Source organism: Parasteatoda tepidariorum, chromosome 3 (assembly GCF_043381705.1).
Source record: "Parasteatoda tepidariorum isolate YZ-2023 chromosome 3, CAS_Ptep_4.0, whole genome shotgun sequence".
In the NCBI taxonomy this organism is placed as follows: domain Eukaryota; kingdom Metazoa; phylum Arthropoda; class Arachnida; order Araneae; family Theridiidae; genus Parasteatoda; species Parasteatoda tepidariorum.
Window position 1 is genome coordinate 56,935,056 of NC_092206.1, and position 27,635 is coordinate 56,962,690.

Below are 27,635 nucleotides of genomic sequence, written 5' to 3' on the forward strand. Positions count from 1 at the left end.
ATTATTTTAATTCTGCATTGATAAATTTATCATTAATAAGAAAATTTATAGGTTAAATATAAATGTAAATATAAAATATGTTTATTTTACCTATTTTTTCAATTTTTATATTACAAAATTAACTTTTTTTATTTAATGCAAGTTAAATAAATTATTATTTATTATTACAGATGGTTCGAAATTATATTCGCAAAACAAATGGATTTAAATGTTACAAAAAAATGCCACCTGAGATGGAAAAAGCTATCCAAAGGATAAAAGCCAAACAATAACAATATTAATTTTAATTTATTTTTATCAACAATAATCAGAAAAAAATGTTATTTTATAATGTTAATGATTATAAAAACAAAACTGTGATCAAAATGTGATAATCGATCAAATACTCAATTTGTGTTATTTTATGAATAAAAAAATGGAATATATAATAAAGTTATGAATTTTACTTCATAAATATCCTATATAGTAACTAAAATAACAATTTAATAGTAAAATTTGATTATTTACAATGTTAACATTCATTTTAGTAGAATGGGTAGACTCGCCCCATACGAGAGATTTGTCAGCAGTTCTATAAAAATATACAGTAACAGCGTAACTGTTAATATTTTCTAAAATCGATTTCACAGCTTTAAAGAGGGATAAATAGCGATTCCGAAACACCTATTAAAAGCCTTTTTTCTTTAATATTTACAAAAGTTTGACCACTTGAAAGTTGACAAACTGAAAAAATGGGTAGACTCGCCCCGGTTTACGGTATGGATTAAATTAGCGTAAAAATTTGTATGCATAGAAATTTTAAATTTTTTTAACTGTTAGTAAATTAGGTGACAAAAAACAAGAAATAATTATGAAAAGTAATTTTTTCGTAGAATTACCTTTGCATAAACTTCTATAATAGTGAGTGAAAAAATTTCGATTCTCTTTATTAGATCCAAACATATGATAAATATGGACAAAATGTTAAATTAGGATTAATGGATCCAAACTTTGGACTGCTCTCCTGCCTAAACTATCTGGAACATATTTTTCAAATTGTGGCAACCTCCCTTCCATATTTTGAGGGTTAAGAATCTAAATTCGTTGAAATAAAGATATGCTTACATTTTTAAGCATGATTTCGTAACTTACATATCGTTGTCACTAACATAGTTAAGGTTAGGCCCTCGAGCCATTAAGATTGTGTCCTAGTACATGAAACTAAGATTCTTAAATCAAAACTTATTGAAAGTGACATTTTTTTTTGACCTCTGTACAGCAAAAATAAAAAACAGTTCTTCATGATAGAACCGAAATTATATCTTGTCTATTTGCCCTCATTTTAATGTTTTTTGGTTTAATTCTTGTTTAGCACAAAGTTAACACATCCAAAGTAAAATTAATAGATGCTATAAACACATTTAATAGACATAAATCTTATAGACATACGTTTAATAGATATGTTCCAATAAGCCAATTAGGAATTAAAAATAATATACTTCATCTGTTTTTAATCCAGTCTCCTCTTTAATTACCAATATTTGAAAACAGTAATTGGAAATTATGAGGTAATTATTAATAATAACCGAGTTAAGTATTAAAAATAACTCCTGTAATTATAAATAACTGCCATTTTTTTGTCGTATGCCTGTTTATGCAGCGGGGATGCGATTGTTCCTGTTTTTCAGTGGCGCCATCTATGGCCAGAAATTCGACTTCTGCCACGCCATTCACACAACCATAACCCGTTTATAAGGCGGGTCGCATTTACACACATTCACACACAAAGGAGAAAGGACATAACACACAGAGAGAGAAAGAAACATTCATGCCTTGCCGGGATTCGAACCCAGGACCTTTCTCATTCAAGGACAGTTCCCTGCCCCCTACACAGGCCGGCGGTAATAACTACCATTAAACATAACTATTAAAAAAAATTTTAGTGGTTATTTTTAATGATAGTCGGCTCTTATTAGTAAACACCAAACATTATTGATGGAAAATCATATTGTAATAACCGATTGATATGATAACATTGAGCATTATTTATAACATTTACCTAAAGACGGGTTAAATATTATAATAATTTTTGTTTAATTACCTTAACCCGAAGCAGGGATGCCATCCCCTATGCGGAGGATCAAAATTGTGATGGCATATCTTCGGATCATCCTCAGGGATGTTTTCCAGACCGTCGCCAATAGCCCATTGTGCAGCTCTAGTACGACGTAAATGAACTACAACTACAACAACAACCTTAACAACTTGATATATTTATATAGGATGTTTCAAAATGACCGCTATTACCTTAACCCAAAGCAGGGGTACCATCCTCTCTGCAGAGGATCAAAATTGTGATGGCATGTCTTCGGATCATCCTCAGGGATGTTTTCCAGACCGTCGCCAATAGCCCATTGTGCAGCTCTAGTGCGATTTAAATGAACTGCAACTACAACAACAATCTTAACAGCTTGATATATTTATATAGGATGCTTCAAAATGACCGCTATTATTGTGTATTTATTTGAATACTTGGCAAAAAATTAAAACAAAAGATGATATGCATTGAAATTAGCAAATTAATACTTAATTGGTGTTTTATTTTTTCTTTCTTTCTTTTTTTCGTTTTTTTTTCTTTTCTTTTTTTATAAGGTTTCTATTAAAAGTAAATATCTTAAATAACGGTTCATCTTCCTGAATGTCATTGTGATCAAATTTTCAAAACATTTTAAAGTAAAATTGTTATTTAAAAAAAAAAAANAAAAAAAAAAAAAAAAAAAAAAAAAAAAAAAAAAAAAAAAAAAAAAACAGATTTTGAGGATGAAATTTTGTTGCTACAGAGGAAAAAGATTTCAGAAATGAAAAAGCTGGCAGGCAGCTACGCTTAAAAATACTTTCATTTTTATAAGGACTAGTTTTAAGCGTTTCTTTCTTTCTTTCTTTTTCTGAAATTATTACATATATTTCAGTATTTAAGGACAAAATTTCTAATGAATTTGTATTATAAATACATTATTGATTGATAGATTATAGGCATAAGATAAGATATTATCTTATGCCTATAATCTATCAATCAATAATGTATTTATAATTAAGATATTCAATCACTTAAAAATTTTTTCTTTTTTTTTTAAATTCATAAATTTGATAATATCTGTACAAAAATACCATTTTTGTTTTTTTTAGTAGAAATCTTGATTAAACAAAAATCCTTTATTCATACTTCTTTTCAAGATTTTTTTTTAAATCATTGAAACGAAACTTTGTCAATAAATTTATACTTTTGTTTTAAACATTTACTTTCCTCGGGGAAGAAATTTGTCATTAAAAGGACAGAGAGGAGAGAAAGAATATTAATCGGTATAATTTGCTAATTGTTTCTTTGCTTCTATTTGCATATGCATATACTCGTTTTCATCCATTGTGTCACAACCATTTTTTTAAAGTGTTCATTTTCCGACTTTCTCCTTAAACATGTTCAAATTGCATAAAAGAACAAAAGAAGGGAAAAAAATCGTCTGCAACAAAGAAAAGCAAAACTTTTTAGAAGAAGTTCAGTAATAAGAACATATTAAATAAAAAAGTTTTTTAATTTTTTTTTATAAATTTTCATTTCAGCAATTATACGATTCTCTTTTCTAAAGCCGACGGGGAAAATATAATATCTCTTTTTCCCTTTTCCCCTACTCCACTACATATACTTTCCAACTCAATACACATATCAGAATATTCCATGCATCCCCCCACCCACTTCTTAAAAGGAGAGAAAAAAATGAATGAAAATTTAAACATAGAACACTAATCTGAATAATTAGGTTTTTGTCAGCCAGTACCGCGTACAGCTGTAATCACACTATCCAATAAACAATGAGACGGCTGATTTGCATTGCTTATAAGCGCCAACAGAAGCTCTCACTCATTCTTTGTAATTTTTATATTTTTTCAGAATTTGGATTCACTTAAATTAAAAAAAAAATGCCCAGGGTATTTTTTTTTATTTCATTTGTTACGAAGTCGAGTAGAAACACATTTATACGCCTTATTAGAACATTCTTGTCCTTTCTTCGCATAATTTTGCAAGTCTCGGAAATTATCTTTTGCGTATTGCCAGGTAATTGTTAAACATGTGACATTCTGGGATCTGGCAATATGTGTAGGGATTCGAATTCTCATTCCGATTTTCAAGTTTTTGCTCCTCCCACTTGGATTAGAACTTTAATTTAAGCGCACGGGGTCGCAACAGTCCGAAAATTCTCCATTTTATACATAAAAGGAAATGATGAGTTTACTTTCATTTAACAGCAATGGTTTTTCAAACAAAGTTGGCAATATTAAAATGTCTTGTCGACTAAAGGTTACAATGTCTACTGTGAAACGAATAAAATAATTTGAAAAGTGAGTAATTATTATTTTTTCAAATTTAAGTTGAAATGTCTTTTATGTAGAATATATCTTATGTATTTTGTGAACAGGAATTAATTAAGGCAATTTTAGTATTAGTTCAAATGTTGCGTAATTTGCTTTAAGAATTAGTTATAATTGAAAACTATTATTATTTTTCTTGTATTCCTTTTTTATAGTTTAACTTTTTTTTAAGAAAAAATTCAAAAGTGATGTAATTAAAACTTATAAATACTAATTCCAAATCTAACAAAGTAGTCTTTTTCGTCTGCCTTAATATTTTTTAGCTCATTTGAAAAATGTTATTTAAAATGTTAAAGGTTGTTTTAAATTTACTTATACCTTTATTTAAGTGTATACTTCTTTAATTAATTTGTCTGAATTGAAATAATGCAATTAGATAATAGAAGGAAATTTTTTACGATGATGATTATTAGGATCTTAAAATGCTTTTTTAGGGTCCTCTGACTACTAAGAGGTTGTCGTACATTAACATTTTAACTAAGATGATTTTGATAAGTTTACACAATTTGATTTATCGGGATAAACGACAGGGAAGAAATTATGAAGAAATTTTTTATGATTATTTGTTTTAGAGTTACCGTATTTAAATTTTAATTAAAATGATTACGATTTCACACAATTTGATTTTTCGGGATATATGGCAACATCGTAAAGAAAACTTTTTAGGATCCTTGGTCTTCGTGTTCTTAACCTTTATTAAAATTTCAATTATCATGATTATTCTAAACTAATACAATTCGACTTATCAGGATAAACTGCAACCTCTAAAACAGGAGAATTTTTAGCAGAATAATCTATATAAATGAAGTGGAATATTTAGATGTATGTGCGTGTGTCTATGTACCTTATATAAATTCGCAATTCTAAATCAATTCATAAATTTCGTGTATAAACGTTCGTCACGAATAAAATAAACGTAAATAATTCCGTGACGTATGATTATGACGTCACTGAATTCATATTTTGAAGGGTATATGAAACTATGCGTTTCTAGCATTGATACTTCGCTTTTAAATCTCTATAAATTTAAATGTTGGAAACTAAACAAAAAGTCTCTAAATAAAATTGAAGTTATCTATTAAACTTTAGAAAAATTCTGGTAATTTTTTAATATCATAAATTAAATTATATTATTACATGAGTGCCAATAAATTAGAAACCTTAATTTAATTATTTGTATTTTTCTTATTTATTTATTTACTTATTTATTTATTTATTTATTTATCATTATTATTTTTTTGGAGGGGAATTCCTTTTACACGGATAACGATCCATATTTATGAGGGCATTGATTCTACAAATTTCAGGAAAGCATTTATGTCCAATACATTGGCTACACTGACTTTAAATTAGATGGAAGAGGAGATTGCTGTTGGATGTGAGTTTCCAGCATGTCCTAAATATTTTTATTAGGTTACGTTATGGATTTTGTGGTGGCTAATGAAAGTGCTAGAAGTCAGAATGTTAATTGAACCAATTTGTACGTTTTTGGCTCAATGTACCATTATCGTCTATGAAGTATTCGTAACTTTCGGAGCAAAAATGTAACATTCTAGGATGAATTTAATTTGCTTATATGCCCAGGTGTTCGATGACTTTTTGTTTATCCTTGAGAAAAATCGAGGCTCCACTCCATACCAGCAGAACAGGTTTCATATCATGATACCCCCAAAGAATATATAAGAATACAAAGAATACACTTATATATTCTTTGATACACCAACTCATCTTGCTCAGTTAGAAAAAGGCATGAGAAAATCTCTCAAGTTTCTAATTCATTGGCATATTTAACCTTTTTTTTTGTTGCTCAGTGGGATTTCTAACTTATATTGTGGTAAATTCAACAGTATGAAACCTTAACGAAATATTAGTTCGCCGAAAATGATAACTAAAATATTCGTGTCTTTACTAATTTTTTTTCGAAAAATTACAATTAAGTTATTTGGGTGGTAAGAAAAAAAAATGTGTTGAGAAGCTAAATTATTAGAGAAAAAGTTCTTATTCGTACATGTGAACCGTAAAAATGTGCCATACTGTTCTTGATCTCAATGATACTTCATTAATTTTGGTAGGCGGTATAGCTCTTATTAGGTTAATTGGTGTTTTTTTAACATGTCCTAATTGTTCGAATGCACCAAAGTACTTGCAGGTTTTGATAGGAAATAAGGTTTTCTCGGCCAGGAAAGACAGGAATAGGTACCAGAAGAAATTGTTGATTATGATAATTTTTGACTGTGAAGATTGACTTTAAATAACTGCATTATGCCAAATGATACGGAACATAATTAATCTTTATTTTGATGTGATGAACTTTTAAAAACTTCTTATGCTCAATTTAATTAACGAAAAACAAAAAAAACAGGAAGGAAAACACATAATAAAAAAAATAGCAAACATTAGAATTGTTTTCACTTAATTAATTGTGTCCGTACTTGTCTTCCAGTTCTGTGCAGGATTTCGTAGAGTTGATTTATGACAATTTATTGATTATTTACCTTTTTTTCCAGCCTGTAAAAAAAAGGGTATTCAACTAGTAATTAGATACTTTATAAACAAATAATCTTTATTTTTTTCTTTATTTTTTTTCCTCTCCCGTTATCTTTTTATTTATAAAAATATCGATTTTTATATCGACTATCCATAGCTGAAAAGAAAGAACGAAAAAAAGATTAATGAAAGGCAACTACGGGGATAGGTGATCGGAGATTCCTAAAACAGCGGTCCCCAAAGGGTGTTCAGCGGGATGCCACGGTTCCATGGAAAAATTGCAGGGGCTCCGAAAAATAGGGTTTGATTAAGCAGCAGTAATAATATTTATATCCAATCCAGAATGCATTACTTATTTTGATTGTTTTTTTGAGAACTTATTTATGTGAAATGCCAATAAAAAAGTAACAAAATTTAAAAATAGTAATATATTTTCTTCAATAACGATATATTGAATAAATCATGAAGAAGATATGCTATTATAAAAAAAAATTCAATTAATACTTCTCATCGAGCTTTTCAATTCAAAATAAAATAACTAAATTCAAGAATAGAGACACTTTTCTGTGATAACTATTATCAACGCTTATAACAGTTTTTCCTTTAAAACCATAATTCAGCTTATTTTATTCATTTTCGGCTTGTGCATACATCAAGAACAAATTCAGAATACTAAATACTTCATTCTTCATAATAAATATTGTCAAACAATTAATAATATTATTTTTGGTTAGTATATTCACAGTTGCTAATGTGCCGTGGTTCGGTAAAAAAAGTTTGAATCGTTGTCCAATAGATTCTGAAATTTTTTTACTTCCGCTTTAAAAGGGTTCCATAGTATGTTATGCTCGGTGATGAATCTTACGATTCATACTTAATTGGGTTGTTTTTAGGTAAACAATTCGAATAAGTAAATATTCTTTTATAATTCGTGGATAAGTTCAAAATTTGCCAATCAATATAATCATAAACTGATTATAACTGACTGATTAAAGGAACTAATTATAATCGAACGACAAAAAAAGTAGAAAGGAAAACAAGAAACTAAACTGTGAATGGTTTAACCTGATGATCGCTTTCATCTTCTAACTAGTAATCGAACTTAAGGAAAGGATGTAAAAGTCTTTTTATTGTTAGTGAAAATGAATTTCAACCAATTTAAATTCAAGACAGGAAAATTTGGACTTAAAATAATAGGGATTGGGAATTATACATTATTTTGGGGAAAAATTAGTTAAAATTTCTATAATTGAAAATATCTTTACAATATAATAAAAAAACATTTACAAAAATGTATATGTTTAATAAATATATTAGTTGTATATTGTTTAAAATTTATTTTTCCTTCAAAAAAAGAAGAAGAAAAAAGCTCAAATAACTGTAAAGATGTTGCAACTTTTGTTTTCAGCCACTTGTTTGTTGAATTGTTGGATAAAATTGTTTTTGAGAAACGAATTTTTATTACAATAAATTTTGTACTCTATATATGGTTGTACAACGAAACAAATTTATTTCTTTAAATTCATTCTTATTGTGAACTTACGAATTTATTGAGCTGGTCTTGTAAAGTTCTGAATGGAATCAGTCAATAAGCATTAGAAGTACACTGTTCGCTTGCAACATAGCTGTCAATTCTACTGGATTTACCAGCAGACTACTGGATTTTGCCAGTTTTTCCAAGTCTACTAGTTTAATGAAAATTCTTCTGGATTTTTTACATTTTAATATATGTCCTAAAATTAAATAAGTTTCCTAAAACAGTTCCTATTGAAATAGAATTTTTACACAATTTATTGCTTGCTTGAGTGTTTAAATTAGTATTACTAATACATAATGGGCCAAGCCTCATTCATAGCAATCATTTTATAGCTTTTCTTTTTAACCTGAAATTTTCAGTTTATTTTTATTCAGAATTCCCTTTTTAAATTAATTGAAAAATCTTTTGCCCATCAAAATAATAAATTAATTTTCTATTACTATTCAAAGTAATGAGTTAACATAATAAAAAACATTTCAAATTAAAGTTCATTTAGTGTCGATCATAAGTGGGAAATATTGTAGACCATTTATAGTTATTAGTGCAGTAACGCTTTGTATTTTGATGACAATAAAAATTCCTAAAATTCCCTATATGTAAAATATTTAGCATATTATGTGAAACAGAAATTTATATTATTTCGTAAAGTCTACTGAATTTTTCTGAAGTATGTTGGCAGGTATGCTATTATAGAAACTTCCTATTTTACTGAACAAATTTTGCATACTAACAATATGATATATATATTTTTTTAAATATTAATTTTCAAAGCAATTGTTTCGTATGAACTTCAAAAATTTTTTTTTAAACACCCAGCCCCTCCGTACGAAGCTTAACAACACAATTGAAATGCTTGAGTCAAACGCACGATTGTTTGGAGTAAATATGCTCAGTTGTATTGTTTTGTTTTTCATTGTATGAACATTTCGTTGCAAGAGTGTTACCATTTTCTAGCGCTAAAACAACAAACAACATTTTTGAATACTAGTTTTGAAAAGCTGAATTTTTTAAAAGTTAATGAGCTTGTAAAATGATTTCATGCGTTCTACTTACATATTTGCATTCTTTAACTGACAATTTTAGTTAAGTAAAATATTTTTTTTGTCAAAAATAAATTTTATAGTTAAAAATTTCAAAAATTTTAACATCTGTTCTTACTTTTGATTGCTGATAATAAATAAAAAAAATCCAAATTCAGTCTGTTATTTCAAAAAACACACTCAAACAAAAAATTTCCTTTGCTATAATATTTATTGTTCTATGAGCATCAAAAAATAGCTTTATCAAAATAAAATTATTAATAGTTTTTTATTTTCTTTGCTCCATCTGTTTTTCAATTCGACCATTGCACGTTTTGTGTAGGTTAATTATGCAATAAGGTTAATCAACACAAATGAATTCTCAATCTGTTGAATTTTGATTTTTTAGAACTTTTTTGGAGCAAATATGTGCAAAGAGACTTAGCACATACTTGCTCCAAAAAAAAGTTCTTATAATATTGAGAGAGACTCTCTATATTGTGTGTGTGTATTTGTATAACTGAAGAACTTGGAACAATATTGTGATAAACCATACTTTTTCTAAAGGTAATATTTTTACACCAAGCTCATCTTAAATATTGTTTTCAGATAAGAATTTTACAAGTTTCCGAAATTAGCACTAGATTACAACACAATACATTTAATCATCTCATTTCTTACTTACTTAAAATTAATGATGTTTTGCAGCAAAAACTCCTCCCTCAACAATAAAAATGAAAAAAACGTAAAAATATTGCTTAAATTATATTCCTAAACGCCCTTCATTTATTGTCAGCCAGGCATTATTTAACATTAGATTGCCTATGGAAGTCATTTTGACTGCTTTTAATTTCAATTGGAAAAACAATGATGTATATAATGACGCAATTTCTTAGAATTTTGCGAGTTTTTGTACAACATATAATTTTTTTTATTGTTAATATTTACTAATAACTTGTTATATGACTGTAAATAATATAAAAAAATGTTAAAAATTAATTTTAAACAAATTTATTTATGCCTTCACAATTTTGACTGCTTTTGGGCAATATAGGTATATTATACTAATTTTCCGTTTTTCTAGTGTTAATACAAATAGCATGTTTCTTTCACTTAGTTTACTTAGTTTATTTCACTTAGTAGTCAAGTTAGCTTTCAATGAGTCTATGTTCGTTCTAAGTTTTTTATTTGTAAGCTCAGTAATACAAGGTTTTTCGTAACGGCCACTCTTACTGCGTATCTTTAGAATCCTTTTCAAACAGAAAAATGAAATGTATAAACATTTGGTGTCACATATAATTATCAAGCGATGAAAAAACAAAAACAAAATTGCAATCGAACTCTTAACTAATCACTACTGAAAAAGGCTTAAAAGGAATTACCGAAATTTATTTGTTTGACGGCGAAAACAACGAAGAGTTCTCAGCAGATTATTGGAAATACCCACACTGAATTTCATCAGGAAATCAAACTGATTTTGATATTTTTAGTCCTGCTTTCTTCAGTTTATTCGTAACTGTTTTTCATCATCTTTGCTTAAATATTAACTCGCGACCCTTCTATGTGTAACTGCCGTATTTGAACTTGCTTCTTTGTGAAAGATTTCCAGACTCCATTAACTCTCTGCTCGGATATTCATGGCAAATATATTGAAGCAAATATAAAGTAGCTGTGAATGATGGTACATGTAGTTAGGCAACGAAATCCATTTTGTTCCCAAGTCTGTTATTGATAGAGTCCAACTATCTAACGTAATTAGAAAGTTACGGCAAGAAGCTTCAAAGCTGTTTAAAAGAGAAAGATTTCGGAATCGTTTGTCACACTAGGCGCAGTTTATCTTTAGCTTCTCTTTTTTAGTCCGTGTTAAAATATGGAAACAACACCTCCTACAAGAAAGAATGCCTTCGCGTGGGTTACCATAAACGAAAAATCCGATCTTTGGTATTCCAAACGTTGTGACATTTCTTTACCTACCCCACTGCGCAGTTTATGTTCGCTCCTTCGGACTGCTAAAGTGATCCGTACGAAGACCTTCTCTCTTCTAGCAAGTGTTGAGCGAGCTGAAATTCGTTTTCTGATTTTACTAGCCAAAGGATACGCCAAACTTCGCCAAAGTTACGTAAGTTAGTGATTAACTTATTTACCTTTTTAAATATAAAAAATGTAGCTTACATTTGCAAAATTTTATTCAAGAAATGACTTTTTAGCGAGATATCCATCTGACGTTCTATCAAAGCAAATAATTGTTTATTTGACATATGATGCATAAATAACTTTATAAAAGTACCAAGTATAGCTATCATAATTTTTAAAAGCTAATTATTTCTCAAAATTTACTCACATTTAACGTTTTTCTTTTTAATAATAAGTACTTTGAATACTTAAGATTAATTTTTAAAGAAAGGAAGAAGAAAAAGAATACATACTAACAATTTTGAAATTCAGCTGAATAAAGATGCCTTGTTGATCTCACCATGTGAAATCTACAGGGAAATTTTTGCTTTGTAAACCTTGGTTCCAAGTCAGTCACAGCCTGTACCAAAAAGCCTGAATGTTAAAGGCTATATTTTACTAAATTTGATACTCAGGCTTTCGTTTCTTATGGCTCATGAGAGCTTGTGAAGTGAATGTTTTCCATACAATATTATGCAGTATAACCATAAAAGTATTTTCATGTTATTTTTAGTGAGAAGATTCTCTTCGCCCTTGAGATTATGGATAGATATTTGTTTCCTCTTTTGGTCAGCAAAGACAAGCAGTGGTAAATATTATTTTATAACACTTTTATTATTATTATTATTATTATTATTATTAAAAATATTCTTACACTTTCAAATTAAATGCCACCGATATTAAAACTGTTGTTAATTCTTGCAGAAGAGTACTTAAAAAAAAAAAAAAANAAAAAAAAAAAAAAAAAAAAAAAAAAAAAAAAAAAAAAAAAAAAAGCTAAATCGATGCTCGTGCCTGGGCAAAAATTTTTTCCCCTTAAAACCTGTACCCTTTCTTTAGATCTGTTCAGCAAATGTAATGTTTCTCGCTGAAACTAATGTATTTTTAATATGAAAATATGTTTGGCTACGTATATTAATATTTTCAACGTATTCTCTTTTAATTCTCTATTTTTTTCTCAACGTATTTTCTATTCTCTCAACGTATTCTCATTTTTTCTCTACTTTTTTGTAGGTATCATTATTTAACAGTGATAAAACTAATATTTTTAGTTAAAATTGAAGATAGTAACCGGGTGTTTGATCCTGATGTTGCATTAGTAATGAGCAACTTAGAATCCGAAAGAAAATTAAATAAATGAACTGAAAAACGATATCAGATTTTATTATAGCATTAGAAATTGTAGAAAAAGAAAAAAAATTATTAAGAGCTTGTACAGACAGTAAACTAATAAAACTCTCCCTGCAATAAAATTATATCGATAAAATGTAGTTTCTTTTACCACTTTTGTTGTTAAATTTTGCACTAAACAATCCTCATTGCTCATGCAAGTTTCATAAAATAATAATAATGATAAATAAATAAATAAAGGCTTAGATACATTGAGAAGTTTTCTAACAGCTGCAAGGAGTTGAAAAAAAATATAAACCTCTTTTTGTCTAACAAAATTAGACTTTTGATTCGGAAAAATTAATAACCAAAAAAAAAAAAAGTTTTTTTTTCATAGAGAGCTTTGATAGTTCCTTTTAAATGGTACCTAAAAGTAATATTCTTTATACGTAAAAACGCTTATAACTTTGAAACTATTCGTTCTATTGACTCGTGTACGTAGCCCTTCGAGCCTACGTAAAAAGATTACATAAGAAGCAATCTCCCCCTTTTGCTTCTCTTGTTTCGATAGCAATTTAAGATTCGTAAATAGGTACAAGTACAAAATTGTACTTTTTGCGCATAAAATCTATATAACGTCTTAACCATTTATCCGATCGTTTCTAAATTTGATCTCATTCAATTGAGTGTCCATAATTACATTGGAGACAATGATTCACTTGCCTGTTAAGAAGAAATTTAATCTCTGCCTCAAAAATGCCTTATATATAAATTTTTCCGAGGAAACTTTTTTTCTTATTATTATTTCTTGCCTACTCCGACATAAAACCTGCTGTGAGATATCAACTTGGTGTTACTAGGTTAAAAAATAAAATAAATAAATAAAAACTTTTGTAAATCTTGACTGAATAGTTCGAATTTTTCCTTTTTACCATTAATCTAAGATATTCTTTTCTAGAAAACTTAAAAGTTGAAACATGTCCTGGATCGATCGCATCACTTCCGTGTCCAATTCTGACGCCAACTGAGGATGACGACAGATCTTTGGCAGCTTTTTGGTACAAGGATGATCACGTGGCACCTTTTTATATGGTGGATGGGAGATCCAGTGCTTCCATTGAGCAAGGGATTCACAGACGGCTTTCTTCTTTGGGCAATCGATCCACTTTTGATGTGACAACCACACCAGCTGTCCTTCTTGTGAGCGTCGAAAATAAAGAGGATGCTGGGACTTATGTGTGCAGAGTGGATTTTTACAAATCCAATCCGAAACCATCCGTTGTCGAATTAATTGTTCTGCGTAAGATACATACTTGTTATTGATTTACATCTGAGTAATGCCGAAAAATTATACATTGATCTTTCTGATCAGTGTAATACCCCTTTTCTACGAGCGGCAGATAAACTAGATTGCTAGTAAGCTAGATCAGGGGTTTCCAACTTACATGAGGCCGGGGGCCACAATTAAAAACATAAATCAGATGGCGGACCGCAGCGTTATAAAAATTTTATGTGGGGGCTCTTTTATATTTGAAGGAACATTAAATACGTATTACTGTCAGATTTTTACCAAGTTGTACAAAACAAAAGCATTGAATTACAAATTAAAATAAGAAGTAGATTTTTAAAAATATTTAATTGCATGTTAAAAATTCGGACAACAATAACTTTAATGTGCACCTATGTATTAAACAATTAATGTGCAACAGATATCTAATTGTTAAGATATAAAAGTTTAAAAAGGTTGGTATTAAAACTTTCATAGTAGCACACAAAATGTTCAATGACAAAATTGAGGTTTGTCTGCTGCAACCATCAGAGAATAGATATTTACAATTAAAATTTACAAATTCGTGTGTGTAAATATTTTCGTCCAAAATGAGTGGTTCCAAAAAGTTAAATCGGAGAATTTCTTCGAGAAAATTTCTGGTACACACATGCTAAATTATATTCACAAAATGTAAAAAAAATTAAATAAAAAAGAGCAACATATACAATTATTTTTGTATTTGAATAAATATCTTCTTGGATGCAAAACCTGAAAATATATTTTTTTGCATCTATGGTATGTTAAACTTCACAGAAACGAAGAAATTAGGTTTTAATTAGCGAGAAAAGTATTTTAAACCCATACAGATTTTTTACGAAAATTGTCCGCAAAAAAATGACGACTAATATATTTTAGTTCGCGGGCCGCCAGTTGAAAACCACTAATCTAGATCATACCAAATCCGATCATCAAAAGAGCGTTTCCATTTATGTACTCTCGAACTGGATTTTACTAGAAATTGCATCTGGTACCAAGATTATTTAGGGTCAATTATGCTGAGGAAAATTAGCTATAGAGCTATATTAGCTATATTACAAGTGATCAAAAGGATTCGAAACCTAAAGTAAAACTCCATTTTGCGTATTTGATAGTCATTTCATTTTGATTTGTTTTGTTGTTATACTAAATTTTCTCTCCATTGCTCATTATTCAACATTTTAATTCGAGATATCATAATTTTCTTTGCCTTAATGACAAAAAATGTAATAGCAGAACAGAGAATTTGATTTATTTCATTAAGCGAAACATAATCACTTACTCAGTAGTAAAATTCCTTAACTTCAGTTGAATAGCAATCGGTGTTTTGTTAACTGAATAAAATGTCACATCGTTATTAATTTTTTGATAAAACTTTTCATTTCTTTTTGCCTTCAACGAATCATTCTGGTGTATTTTCCACAAATTAATTAAAAGTTCAGTTACCCTTTATGACTAAGAAGCTTTCTTTTGCTTATCATCCGCTTTTCGTTTGCGAATCTCGGTTTGTGCGGGCTAATCTAGTTTTTCAAACTGCATCAACTACAATCCAGATCACCCAGACTTAATTCATCACATGACCTACTCAAATCCAGAATACACTTTAACCCGGGATTTACTTGGGCTTGTAGAAACACGGTTTAAGAATTTGGGCCATTCTCATTGAATGCAATTCGCATATGTGATCGAACGCGCACATGCGAATTTGAATGTAGTTAGATGGGTTTCATCTGAATTATTCTACACACCAAAATTTTAAACTGCCCGCTTGTTGCAACAAGCGGGCAGTTTAAAATTTTGGTGAAACTTATAAATAAATTAAACTTGCTTTCAATTCTTTTCATAATTATTTTAATGCAAAATAAGTGAAAATAAAGTACATTACAATATACTTTAAAATTTTATTGAGAAATGTGGGGAGACAAAAAAATCTTGATAAAATTAAAACAATATCACGTAGTTCTTTTTTTTTACCCCCACTGGATTTTGGATCTGGAGATTTTGTAAATAGTTTCACGGAATCTCAATGTATTCCAATGCTGATCTTCGCAATTACACTTTGCTTTACGAATGTCATATTTTTAGACTTTAAACGCATAAATCTCATTTAAAAAAAAAGTCAAGTAACCCTCCAAAGTAAAATAATTCCTTACTATTTACTTATTAAAGTAATTTTTGGTGTAAGTAAGCTTAAATTTAAATAAAAATAAAAATTGGATATCACGGACGTAACATCCAGTTTTAAATTTAAGAAAAAAAATTTAAACTAACGTTTCTAAAATTTCGAGAAAATGTAAATTACATCAAAAGTTATTTTAATAAATATTATTGGAACTGCTTTTTATTTTTTTCTGTCTGAGTTATGTGTTATTAAAGTCTGCAAATATGACATTTGTAAGTAAGGGAATTGTCTTAAAGTTGCTATCCAACAGGTTCACAATAGTTTATCATTCTATAAATTTTTCTTCCTCTAATTTATTCAGATTTTTCTCTTTTTAAATCGTCATCTGATAAAATAACCGCAGTTTACAAAAATGCATTCTATTATGAGTACAAAATCTTGATTTTTCAAAAACAAAGAATATATATATTTATAAAATATTAAAAAATAAATAAAATTAGGATCTTAGAAAAAATGAAATGAATTAGGAGGGAAAAAATGAAAATTAAGTGGAGTTCCAGGCAGGACCTCATTATCGCCTAGGCCCCACAATTTCTGAGTGACTTTAAAAATTAGTAAAAGGTCTAATGAAAGGTGGCCTAGCTTGTGTTGGTCTAAGTATTAACTAAAAAACAGTGACTTTTGGCAAAAATTACTGATTTCAAATGTTTGTGGCCACCAAACTATTTTTATTTTGATATAACATTGTTTGGTTGTTTTATATTTTGCTTTAAATTATAGATACATAAACTTTATCTTAGAAAAATAATCATCAATTGTCTGCCTTCGAAATTTCTTAGGATGTTTCTCTTTAATCATGCAGTTCAATACATTATTTTTCATTGTTAGGACTACTTTTCAATAATTTAATTTCACAATATCTTGTAAGGGGCCCGGAAAATTTGGTGGACCTTGGGCCTGAATTTGTCTTGATCGGTCCCTGGTTCCAGGCTCAGGTCCCAAAAAGTACCGACAAGTTTTTCCCAGACAACAATTTTCTCAAATTAGATCTTTAATTATTTTGAAAAAGCTAGAGAAATTACGTTTTTTTGATCAAAATAAACTTGATCATTTATTTATTATTCCGATTAAATGGAATTCCGGATCGGCGTCCCGTTTCCCAAAAGTTCCGACGCGTTCTTCTCCGACTAACCCTAATAACATTTCCTTTGAACAGATCCTTTAATAATTGTTTTGCAAAAACTGGAAAAATTTCATTTCTTGATAAAAAAGCAAGTTCAAATTGATTATATAAAACAATTTCAATACGATCAAGCAATTTAACGAAATATAAAAATAGGATTTAGAATCTAAAACCGAAAATAATCCGTTGGTGAAATAGCTTCTTCTGAATTGAAAATATACTAAAAAGACTGGCGTTAAAACGTGTGATATTAAGTTTAAATAAAGATCTAATTTCTATCTAAAAGTACGCTGTAGATTTTCGAAAAAACGTATCTTATTTGATTTAGATGATAATTTATTTATTTATTTTTTTGGTTATGTAAAGAAACAGAAAACATAACTTAATTGCCTACCTTTAATATAAATAAACTTCCGAAATTATTTATGACCAATTCAAAGATTTAATAATGTATTTATTATTTATAAAAAATTGCAATTAATGTGTATTCTTAGCAAGTAAATTTTCAAATTAATTTTTTTATAAATCTAAAATTTATTTTGAGCTCATTTAGGTTGTAGGTTACAGTCTGTATACTTTCGATGTATTCTATTTTAACACCAGCGGTGATCAGCTGAAAGATTATGGATTTATGGCTATCAAGTTTATAATTTTGCAATTTTGAATCCTCCCCCCCCCCAANTCCTCCCCCCCCCCCCCCCCCAAAAAAAAAGATAAGGGAACTCTGGTCCAAGAGCAATCTGATAAACTTTTTGATGGAACTAACTCACTTTTGCAGACGCAGAGAGGATATATACGAAAACCTCCCGCAGTTAGCCCAATGACAAGACAGGGGAGATTCTAATCTTTGCTCAATCTACAAATGGAGAAGCAATGTGGAGGGGGCAAGCCGCGAGTATCACCCGGATTAGAATGGGGGTCACTTTATCTAGAGGCAAGCATCTATCTCCCGAACCATCCAGTTTCTTATTTAGGAATATTTCATTAAACCTGGTGAGCGAGTTACTGAGTCCTTAGATGAAATCTTTTCACTTATCTAATCAACATTATATTCAGATTATCGTTAGTTTGGAGTTGATATCTTTATTATATATTTCATGATTTATCTATTTATTGTTTAGGAATCCATATTTTTATGCATTTATTTATTTATTTTGTTGAAATATTGACTTAATTGTTTTTAAATTTTTTTTTAAATCGTTTGACAGCCCCTACACCAAAGTTAATTATTTATGAAGGTGGCTCAATGCTTACCGGTATAGCTGGACCTTACAATGAAGGTTCTGATTTGGAGCTCTCTTGTGAACTGACTGGAGGTAATTATGGTTACATTATCTCCNTATATATATAATAAATAAATAAATACAAGAAAACACTAAGAAAGTTAAGAAAAACAATAAGTTTCATTTATTGCGCTTAAGCTGCAAATAAACAGCACTCATTAGATAAGTTCAAAATGAAGAATAAAACATAGAAAAATTATAGACATATGAAAAAAAGGGGGATGGGAAATAATAAGTAAAAAAATAACAAACATTTCATTAAAAAAAAATAAAAAAATATTCTCTACCTATAGCAACCCTTCGCATGCTATAGGTAGAGATTTCTGCCAGAGAATGGCATACATTTAATAATTACTTGTTTCGAGGGGTCATTTGCGTGTGGATAGTCATAGGGGATAGAAGTAAGTTTTGATTTTTTAACAGATTAAAATTTTTTTAAGTTAGGAAATTATATGCAACTCAAAACTGCATTAAACAGAGTTCTTAAAGAAAGCGTGGTGGAAATTTCAAAAAGAAAATATTGTTGATAATTAAACACGAAAAATATTATGAAAGGGGAAAATATGGGCTAGATATATAATCCACAGCTGAGCAGAGGTGGAGAGGAAAAGGGTAGTGTCAGGACATGGAAGAGTGGCGATCCGAATAATGTTATTCATATTACAAATAACAACATAAACTGCTTTTTATTTTAATATTTTTTGCTTATTTTCACAGTTGAGTCGGGACCTATGCAAGTATTATGGATGATAAAAGGGATGGTTATTGACTCTACGTTTAAAGTGCTTCCTAATGGAAAACGGAGGAATGATTACTTAATTCGAAGTTTAGAAAGAGTTTTATGGATGGTGAATATTACATGCCTAGCAGCCAAGCATTTGAACTCAACATCGAATCCCTTCCTCACAACATCTATACAGCTTGATTTATATTGTATGTTAGTGTCTTATGTTCTTATAAATAATTTTAACAATCTGAATCATTTTATTTGGTATTTTACCATATTTTCTTTAAGTGCCAGTCTTTAAAATAGTTAGTATACTCTACGTTTGAGTTCTAAAATTTTCCCAAATGGTTTTAAAATATCGATTTTTTTTTTAACGAAATAACGTAGCTCATGTTCTACAACATTTGAAATTAACATTTAAAAATTAATATCATAAATTTGTACAGCGAAACCTATATCTTCATAACATATATATTTTCTGCGATTGGCATTTTGTAAAAAGGTGCTATGTAAGTAATTTCTATTTGTTGTTTAACTTTTAACACAACAAATGATGTTAGAAATTTAAAGTTAACGCTCTGTTTTTAAATGAAAGTTGGAACTTTTTGTTAGAAGTGAGATTAATTGAATTTTATTTATTTAAATAGAAAAATTTTCATAAAAAATTTCTTGTAAATCATATTAAATTTAAGTATATATTATATTAAATATTGCTAAGAGCAATAACAATTCTAACAAACTTCGATTCTAATGATTTATGTTAAAAATTATAATTTATAATCCAAATTCAACTCTTTTGTTTCTTTCGTAACTCTAATATTTATTATATAGCGTATTATACAGCATAAAAGTATGCTAAAAAAGGGAGGAATTAAAGTAACTTATGAAGTTGAAGAAAATTGTCAAAATTATGACAAAGATTCGTGTGTGTGTGCACACACTATCTTTACTATCATTGTTTCCATTTGCAAAATCCACTAAAATAGTAAACATGCATGTCATGCGTTGAATTTTTATTTATAACGGTGAAATTTTCATGCCTGAAAATTGTTGCGTATATATATGGTTGCATAGAAACATATATGATATACATTCAAGCAATAATGATTTTAATACAATTAATTTTATTGTATTGTTGAATTTTTGATAAGGTAAACGTTAAATTTTTTTCTATTTGCACAAACTCAGATGAAGTTCAAATATACTACACTCAAAATCAAGTTTGCTATGATATTTATAAAATAAATAATTAATCTTTTATGTGAATACGAAACCGATAGTTCTAGTGCAATTTAATAAACTTTATTGGTAATTATTACCCAGCCAAGGTTTTTCATGCATTGCATTTTAGGCTTGAAAATGCTTCAATATGAAAAAAAAATTTAAAAAATCCACATGATTGGTTAGAGACACTTACAATAGCTTTCTTGTCAGTCAACTATAATGGACTTTCATATAAATGAAAGGTTGAAATTAATTAGCTTGTTTTCTTATAACAAAAATCTATTTATTTATACTATCTTTATTGTTAGTAACTTTTCTTTAGAATTCCTGTTTTTGCCTTAGCATTGAAAACCGTTAAATCCTAATGGGAATTCCTTTTCAGAACTATCAAAAACATTGGATATCTTTTATGAAAATGAGTCTTTTTATCGTAAAATATAAACAACCATGACGATGAAAATAAGAATGACATTTTTAATTTACTTACAACAATTTCATTTAATTTTTAATAATAAACTATTGACTAATATTTAATTTATTTGGAGTAGTAGCTTTTTTTTTAAAAAAAAATAATCCTTTAAAATACGAATAATAATAAGGGGGATAAAATACAAAGTATAGTTAGTCTATCAAAATAAGAGACACGATAGTGAATGCTATATGGTAATGAAGTTTTTTTCCCACAAAATTGAAACAATGCTCACTAACAAACTATAACGCACTATGTACTTAACATTTTCATATTAGATAATTAAATATTATAAGTCTTTCTATTTTTAGATAATTGAAATAGGAATTCTTTCAAAACAAACGATGACTAAAAATTGAAATAAAATATCATGACTTATAAATTTTCTTAAAACAAACAATGACGGAAAAACTGAAATTAAAAAAACCTGAAAGATATGCAAACCAAACAACAAATGAAAAATTTAAATGAAAAATATTCAAATTTAAGTTCTCTTAAAATAATGACTAAAGAATTTAAATCAAAAGTTTTAAAATATAGATTCTCTTAAAACAAACAATAACCAAAAAATACAAGTAAAAAATCTTCAATTATAAATTCTCTTAGAACAATGACTGAAAAATTGAAATACAAAATCGTGAAATGTAAATTTTCTTAAAGCAAAGACTAAAAAATAGAATTGAAAAATGTAATGGGTACACTTGCAGACGTACAGTGCGTAAAAAGGAAAAAAAACGCTTGAAATAACTTTTGGTCTCATGATCGGATTTTCGCGTATTAGACTCTATCTTAATGGTTCGAGAGAATAACCCTAAATACGCTAAATAGTTCGTGCGGACGATATTTTAAGTTATGAAATCAGGCACAAAGACGTACCTACTGTGCCTTTTTTCTTTTCTTCGATGGATTCGGATTTCTGACCCTTAAAATATAGGGAGTAGCCGCAATTTAGGAAATATGGTCACAATAGTTTGGCCAGGAAAGCGGTCTTAAGTTTAGACCTCTAAATGTTAAACTTAATTTTCATCGTATTTCGCAATATCTCGAAAGCTTTTTAAGAGAACTGCAAAGTTTTAGCGCACAGTTATAAAATTCGTTTATCCAAAGATAATTTCATGCAAAAAAATAATTTTTAAAAATTATTTATAATTTTTCATTATATTATTTTATTTTAGTCGAAAAACTTTTGCATTGTAAGGTGTAGAAATGTTTACATCATTTTAAATAATGTACTGGTGTGTAACAAAATACAAAATTTGAGTGAAATCGAACGTTTAGTTCCTGAGAAATCGACTTTTAAAAAAGTCATATATTTAAAATTTGATTTCTCAAGAATTATTCGACCGATTTCGTTTATATTTTGTCACATGAAATTACCTTTATTAAAATGAGGAAAAATTTATATACATTAAAAATCAAAAATCTTTCGACCATTAAATATATAATAATAAATAGTTATTAAAAATTACTTTTTGCATGAAATTTTCTTAGGATAAACGAATTTTATAATTGTGTACGAAAAGATTTAAATTTTCCTGAAAAGTTCTCGAGATATGGCTAAACAGGCAAAAAGTAAAATTAACATTAAACTTAACCAAACTTAAGACTCGCCCTACTGACCAAACTATTAGAAAAATATTTCCCAGATAGCTGCTATTTCGATTATTTTATAGGTCAGGAATTTAAATTCGTCAAAAAAGAGGAATGTTTATTCACAGAAAATATGTTTTTGAGCCTGGTATTGTAACTTAAAATATAATCTGCACCAACTAATTAGCATGTTTAAGGTCATCCTCTCAAACCATTAAGATTAAGTCCAAGTAGTTGAAAATTCGATCATGAGATCATAAGTTATTTAGGGTGTTTCGTATATTTTTTTGCGCACGGTACTTTGTACATGTTGTAAGTGTGGGCAGAGTACTTTTTTAAATAAATAAATTCAAAGAATTAAAAAAAAAACTAAATTTATCAAACGATTAAATTGAAAAAGCAACAAATAATTTACTTAGCAGTTTATTATTACAAAAAATAATTAAGACAGCAAATTTTAAAAATAATGTTAAATAAATATGTTTCTATTATGTTTTTATTAATAAATTTTATTATAATATTTTTAATACATTTTGCTATTGTTCTTTTAAAACCAAATTTTATTATTATGTTTTATAAGGGATATTATGTTTTAATATTATTAATTAGTCTATTATTAACTTAACATTTCAAAAATATTTTCTCCGGTTGCATTGATAGCTCTTTTATGTTGAACATTTAGAGATTCAATAAGAGTCATGCAAATGCCAATTTATATTCATAAGTATTATTTATATTAAAGTATTCATGCAAAAAAAAAAAAAATTTCTCGAATATTGTGATACATAATAGTAAAAAAACCTATCTCTGGTCTCCTTTACTACATCACTTTTCACGTTGAGCAATCAATCGGCTCGTACAACAATTTGTATAGCAACTTTCATTCCTATAAAATTTCATATGCATCAATAAAAAATGCTTAAAAAGTGCATATAAATTGCATAAATCATAGTTTGTTATATAAATTGCATAAATCATAGTTTGTTATATAAATTGCATAAACCATAGTTTGTTCCGTTCCATCCTTATATGAAATTCTTACAGTAGTCATTCATTACATGCGCAGTGAAACCTTTAGGAACTCGAATCACCCCAAGTCATGGAATCTGCAGAGAAGGTTCTGTTTTGGAACTACGGTGCCAGTCATGGGGATCTAGACCTCCGTCAGAAATCACCTGGTGGATGAAGAACTTTCGTCTCTTCAATGTGTCAGGGTACAAGTACGACTTGGACAGTACAGCCAGTACTCTGACCCTTCTACCAACCGCTGCTGACAATGGAAAAACCATCAGATGCCAAGCTCAAAACCACAAGCTACTTGGTGCCATACAAGAAGATAGCGTCATCTTGAATGTTACTTGTAAGTAAAATAATCTATCATATTCTATAGTAGACTGTTTACTACTGTTTTAGTATACTTTATTTATAGTGAACTGTCGACTGACTGAATTTAGAGTAGACTGTAGACATACTATAGGTGTTTAAGCATATGGTCGGTGAACTTATAACTTGGACTTAACTCAAAGTGCACGTTTAAAATACTGGACATTTTAAATGTGCGTTTGATAAAATGATTATAGCTCAAAAAATGCACTTAAATTAATCCAAAACCGAACTTTTACCATCGTTAAAAATATGGTTTCTTTGTTTAAAATTATGCCCTCTGAAAATTTGAGTACTGCGTACTGCATTTCAAACATTACGAATGATCATTATAACATTATATATTATACTTCTTTAAAAAAATTTTAAAATAAATAAATATATAGTAAATATATAATAGTCCCCTAACAGTAGTTTATATCTTAAATAAATAGAATTTGCGTCTCAAATTTACGTGATTTCCAACTCTCCACACTTCCCCCTCTCCATTACCATGGTTTCGGATCCCTCGTGAAAGAAGGTACAACGCTCAGCAGCGTGGACATTAATTGCCCTCTCACTAAGCACCAGGTTAAGACTAGACTGAGGAGGGTCAGCAGAGAGTTATGGCTGGATAGATGAGATAATTCACATAATGGAAGGCAAACATATAAGTTTTACCCAAAAATTAACGAAAAACTGTTTAGCTGTGACTTTTATTTAAATCAATTACATACTGCCCACGGAGTGTTTGGCGAACATCAACCAGGAATATTTCAAAAATCAGGTAGTTGCAAATACTGTTTCAAATTATTACACATCTTTTAACTGAGTGTGAGAGATTCACAACACTCCGTGGCAATTATTTAACATGTAGGGGAATTATGGAGACTTGGTGCAAAAAAGAAAAGAAAAAAAAACAAGAACAGGAACTGATTATTAAAACTATCATCAAAAGAACTGTAGAAGACATTCTTGCACCCGACGACTTCATGGACTCCCTATATTCACTCATCCTAAGTCACACCCTACCTGACTTCTTACATTTTTTTGCTTACACCATTATTTTAACGATTTCTTGATTCGGGATATCAATTCTCTTTAACTTTTGACGCTTTAAATTATTTTATCAACTAGCCACAGCCTTTTTAGTCCTTACTCCAATTTTATATTTTTCTACCTCTCTTTTAATATTTTAAATTTTAGACTGATTTTGCCTTACTCCCAATTTTAGCTTTTAATTCTTACTTTTAATACTCTTTTACTTGTACTGGTTTTATATTCATTCTTCTTGGCATTTGCCATTAGTTTTTTCTTCGATTTTAATTGTCCCCATTTTACTATTTTATATATTTACACTGTTTTAGCCGATTGCCCATTTTAGAAGTGATTTTAGTTAAAATCTTTATTGTTTTGCAATATTGTTGCTCCTGCACTGTTTGTTTGCAGTTTTATATGTCAACTGGAGCTTGGTTGGGACTGCATTCGATTGATCATACATATACAACCAGGAATTTTAATGTTTTACATGATTTTGTAGATGATCTCGTTTTCGGCTCACTGTTAGGGATGATCTCATCGGCAAATGCACCATAAGATGGACACCCCGGAGCAAACTGATTTTATTATTTCGTTTCATCTTTTGCACTCACTTGTAATTTTATATGTAGCTTTTAATAAATGCCACGAGTGTGGTCTAGCCGACCTGGTTGGTCAGCCGGGCGCATGTGCTGGTGGTCTGATCGCGATCCTCTTGGGAGGGCTGTCGTGGCGCCGAATTATCCATCCGTAAGCCCAAATGAGGGTAGGGCGGAATACTCTTTACCATGGTTTCGGTAAATATTTCGTTTTTTACTACAGTAGCACTTTCATTAAAGCATTGAATTATACTGGGGTAAGAAAAACTTTTGCTGTAATCAGACTAACGGAGAGGGGGATGTGTGGAGATAGGGGAAATCACATACCATTCAGGCGCCTATTTTATTTGCAAACAATATAATACAGTTAAAGGAAAATCGTGTAACACTCATTGAATGAAAGCATTCCCTTTCAAAGGGAGTGGCCAAAAGGCTATTTTTAACAGATTTACTCCATCCAACTTTGATTCTTCTGTAAATTTCATTAATGGCATTATCCATTGTTAATTCTTATCTTAAATAAACGTAATGGTGTATTTCTTCGATTTCTACTCCTTGAATAAGAATTTAAATTTTATGAATTTATTCAATTTCAAAGAATTCCTTCATGAAGCATTTCTCAAGCCAGTTGGAAAATGGTTTAGCATAGGCTTAAGGAACCTGCCATCTTCGCTTTTGATTCGATAGTATTTTTGCTTCTTCCTTACTTACACATTAATTTGCGACCCCTAATGTGCATTTTTATCTTCGCTTTTAATAAGAATTCTAATAAATTAAGGGTGGTGATTACAGATTTCTATTTACAATTAATTATATTAACGAGGATTATTGAGCTTTCAATATTCCAAGATAAAATACAGGAGGCAAATTGAATAAGATCTATATATCTATATTGTAGTGGACTTAGCGGCTTTAGTATACACCGACTGCTAAACTAAGCTCAGTGGCGCGACAGCCCATAGAGGGCCAAGGCCTACTGGGCCCATCTCAGTTTTTTTGACCTTGAACTCCAGGGTGTAGGACCAGATGTTTCGGTCAGGTGGTCAGCCGAACGCGGAACCCCCAGTGTTTAATTCCCAAGCATGCTTGGTACTCATTTATCAATCCACTGACGGGATGAAAAGCTGAGTCAACCTTGCCCTGCCCGAGGATCGAACCCAGGACCTGTGGCACAAGATCGCGAAGCACTACCACTCAGCTACCGGGCGTCGGCATACACCAACTACAGTAAGTTAATTGCTACCCCCAAGCACACAAATTAGGCAATTTTTAATTAGAAAAATTGGGATTTGATCTTTTGTATCCAAGTGAATACTATGGTAAATACACTATATAACAAAAAAATCGACGCACCAAGAACCAATCATCTGATTGCTTTGAAATTTCGTATGCATGAATGTTTTGAACAGATATGGCTGGAATGATGCCGACTGGGGACGTATAGTCTTTAGCGACGAATCCCGCTTCCAACTGTGTCCTGACGATCATCGAAGACGTGTTTGGAGACGCACAGGGCAGAGGGGGGATCCTGCCTTCACTATTGCACGCCACACCGGCCCTCAACAAGGCATTATGGTCTGGGGTGCCATTTCCTTTGACAGCCGGACCCCTTTGGTCGTCATTAGAGGTACACTTACTGCACAGCGGTACGTCGACGACATCCTAAGACCTGTTTTGCTACCGTTCCTTTTGCAGCGCCCTGGGCTGGTTTTTCAGCAGGACAATGCCAGACCACATACGGCACGTGTTGCTATGAACTGTCTGCAAGCTTGTCAAACTCTTCCTTGGCCTGCCAGATCACCAGATCTCTCTCCCATCGAGCATGTCTGGGATATGATGGGAAGGCGATTGCATCTGGCACGGAATGTTGATGACCTCGTTCGACAATTGGATCGAATTTGGCAGGAAATACCGCAAGAGACCATCCGGGAGCTTTATCGGTCTATGCCACGCCGTGTGGCAGCTTGTATCCAGGCTAGAGGCGGGTCAACACCTTATTGAAC

The 27,635-nt window shown here is 29.8% G+C and overlaps 1 protein-coding gene across 1 annotated transcript in view; it reads left to right on the forward strand.

The window, feature by feature from the left end:
* The first annotated feature begins 4,220 nt into the window (after window positions 1–4,220).
* Window positions 4,221–27,635, forward strand: part of LOC107457372 (neural cell adhesion molecule 2) — a 35,010-nt gene continuing 11,595 nt past the window's right edge. The window contains exons 1-6 of the mRNA XM_043051556.2: window positions 4,221–4,374; window positions 12,134–12,208; window positions 13,688–14,029; window positions 18,549–18,656; window positions 19,341–19,556; window positions 23,700–23,993. Of these exons, the coding sequence (XP_042907490.1) occupies window position 4,374; window positions 12,134–12,208; window positions 13,688–14,029; window positions 18,549–18,656; window positions 19,341–19,556; window positions 23,700–23,993 (1,036 nt within the window). The 5' untranslated portion in view covers window positions 4,221–4,373. The remainder of the gene's footprint in view (window positions 4,375–12,133; window positions 12,209–13,687; window positions 14,030–18,548; window positions 18,657–19,340; window positions 19,557–23,699; window positions 23,994–27,635) is intronic.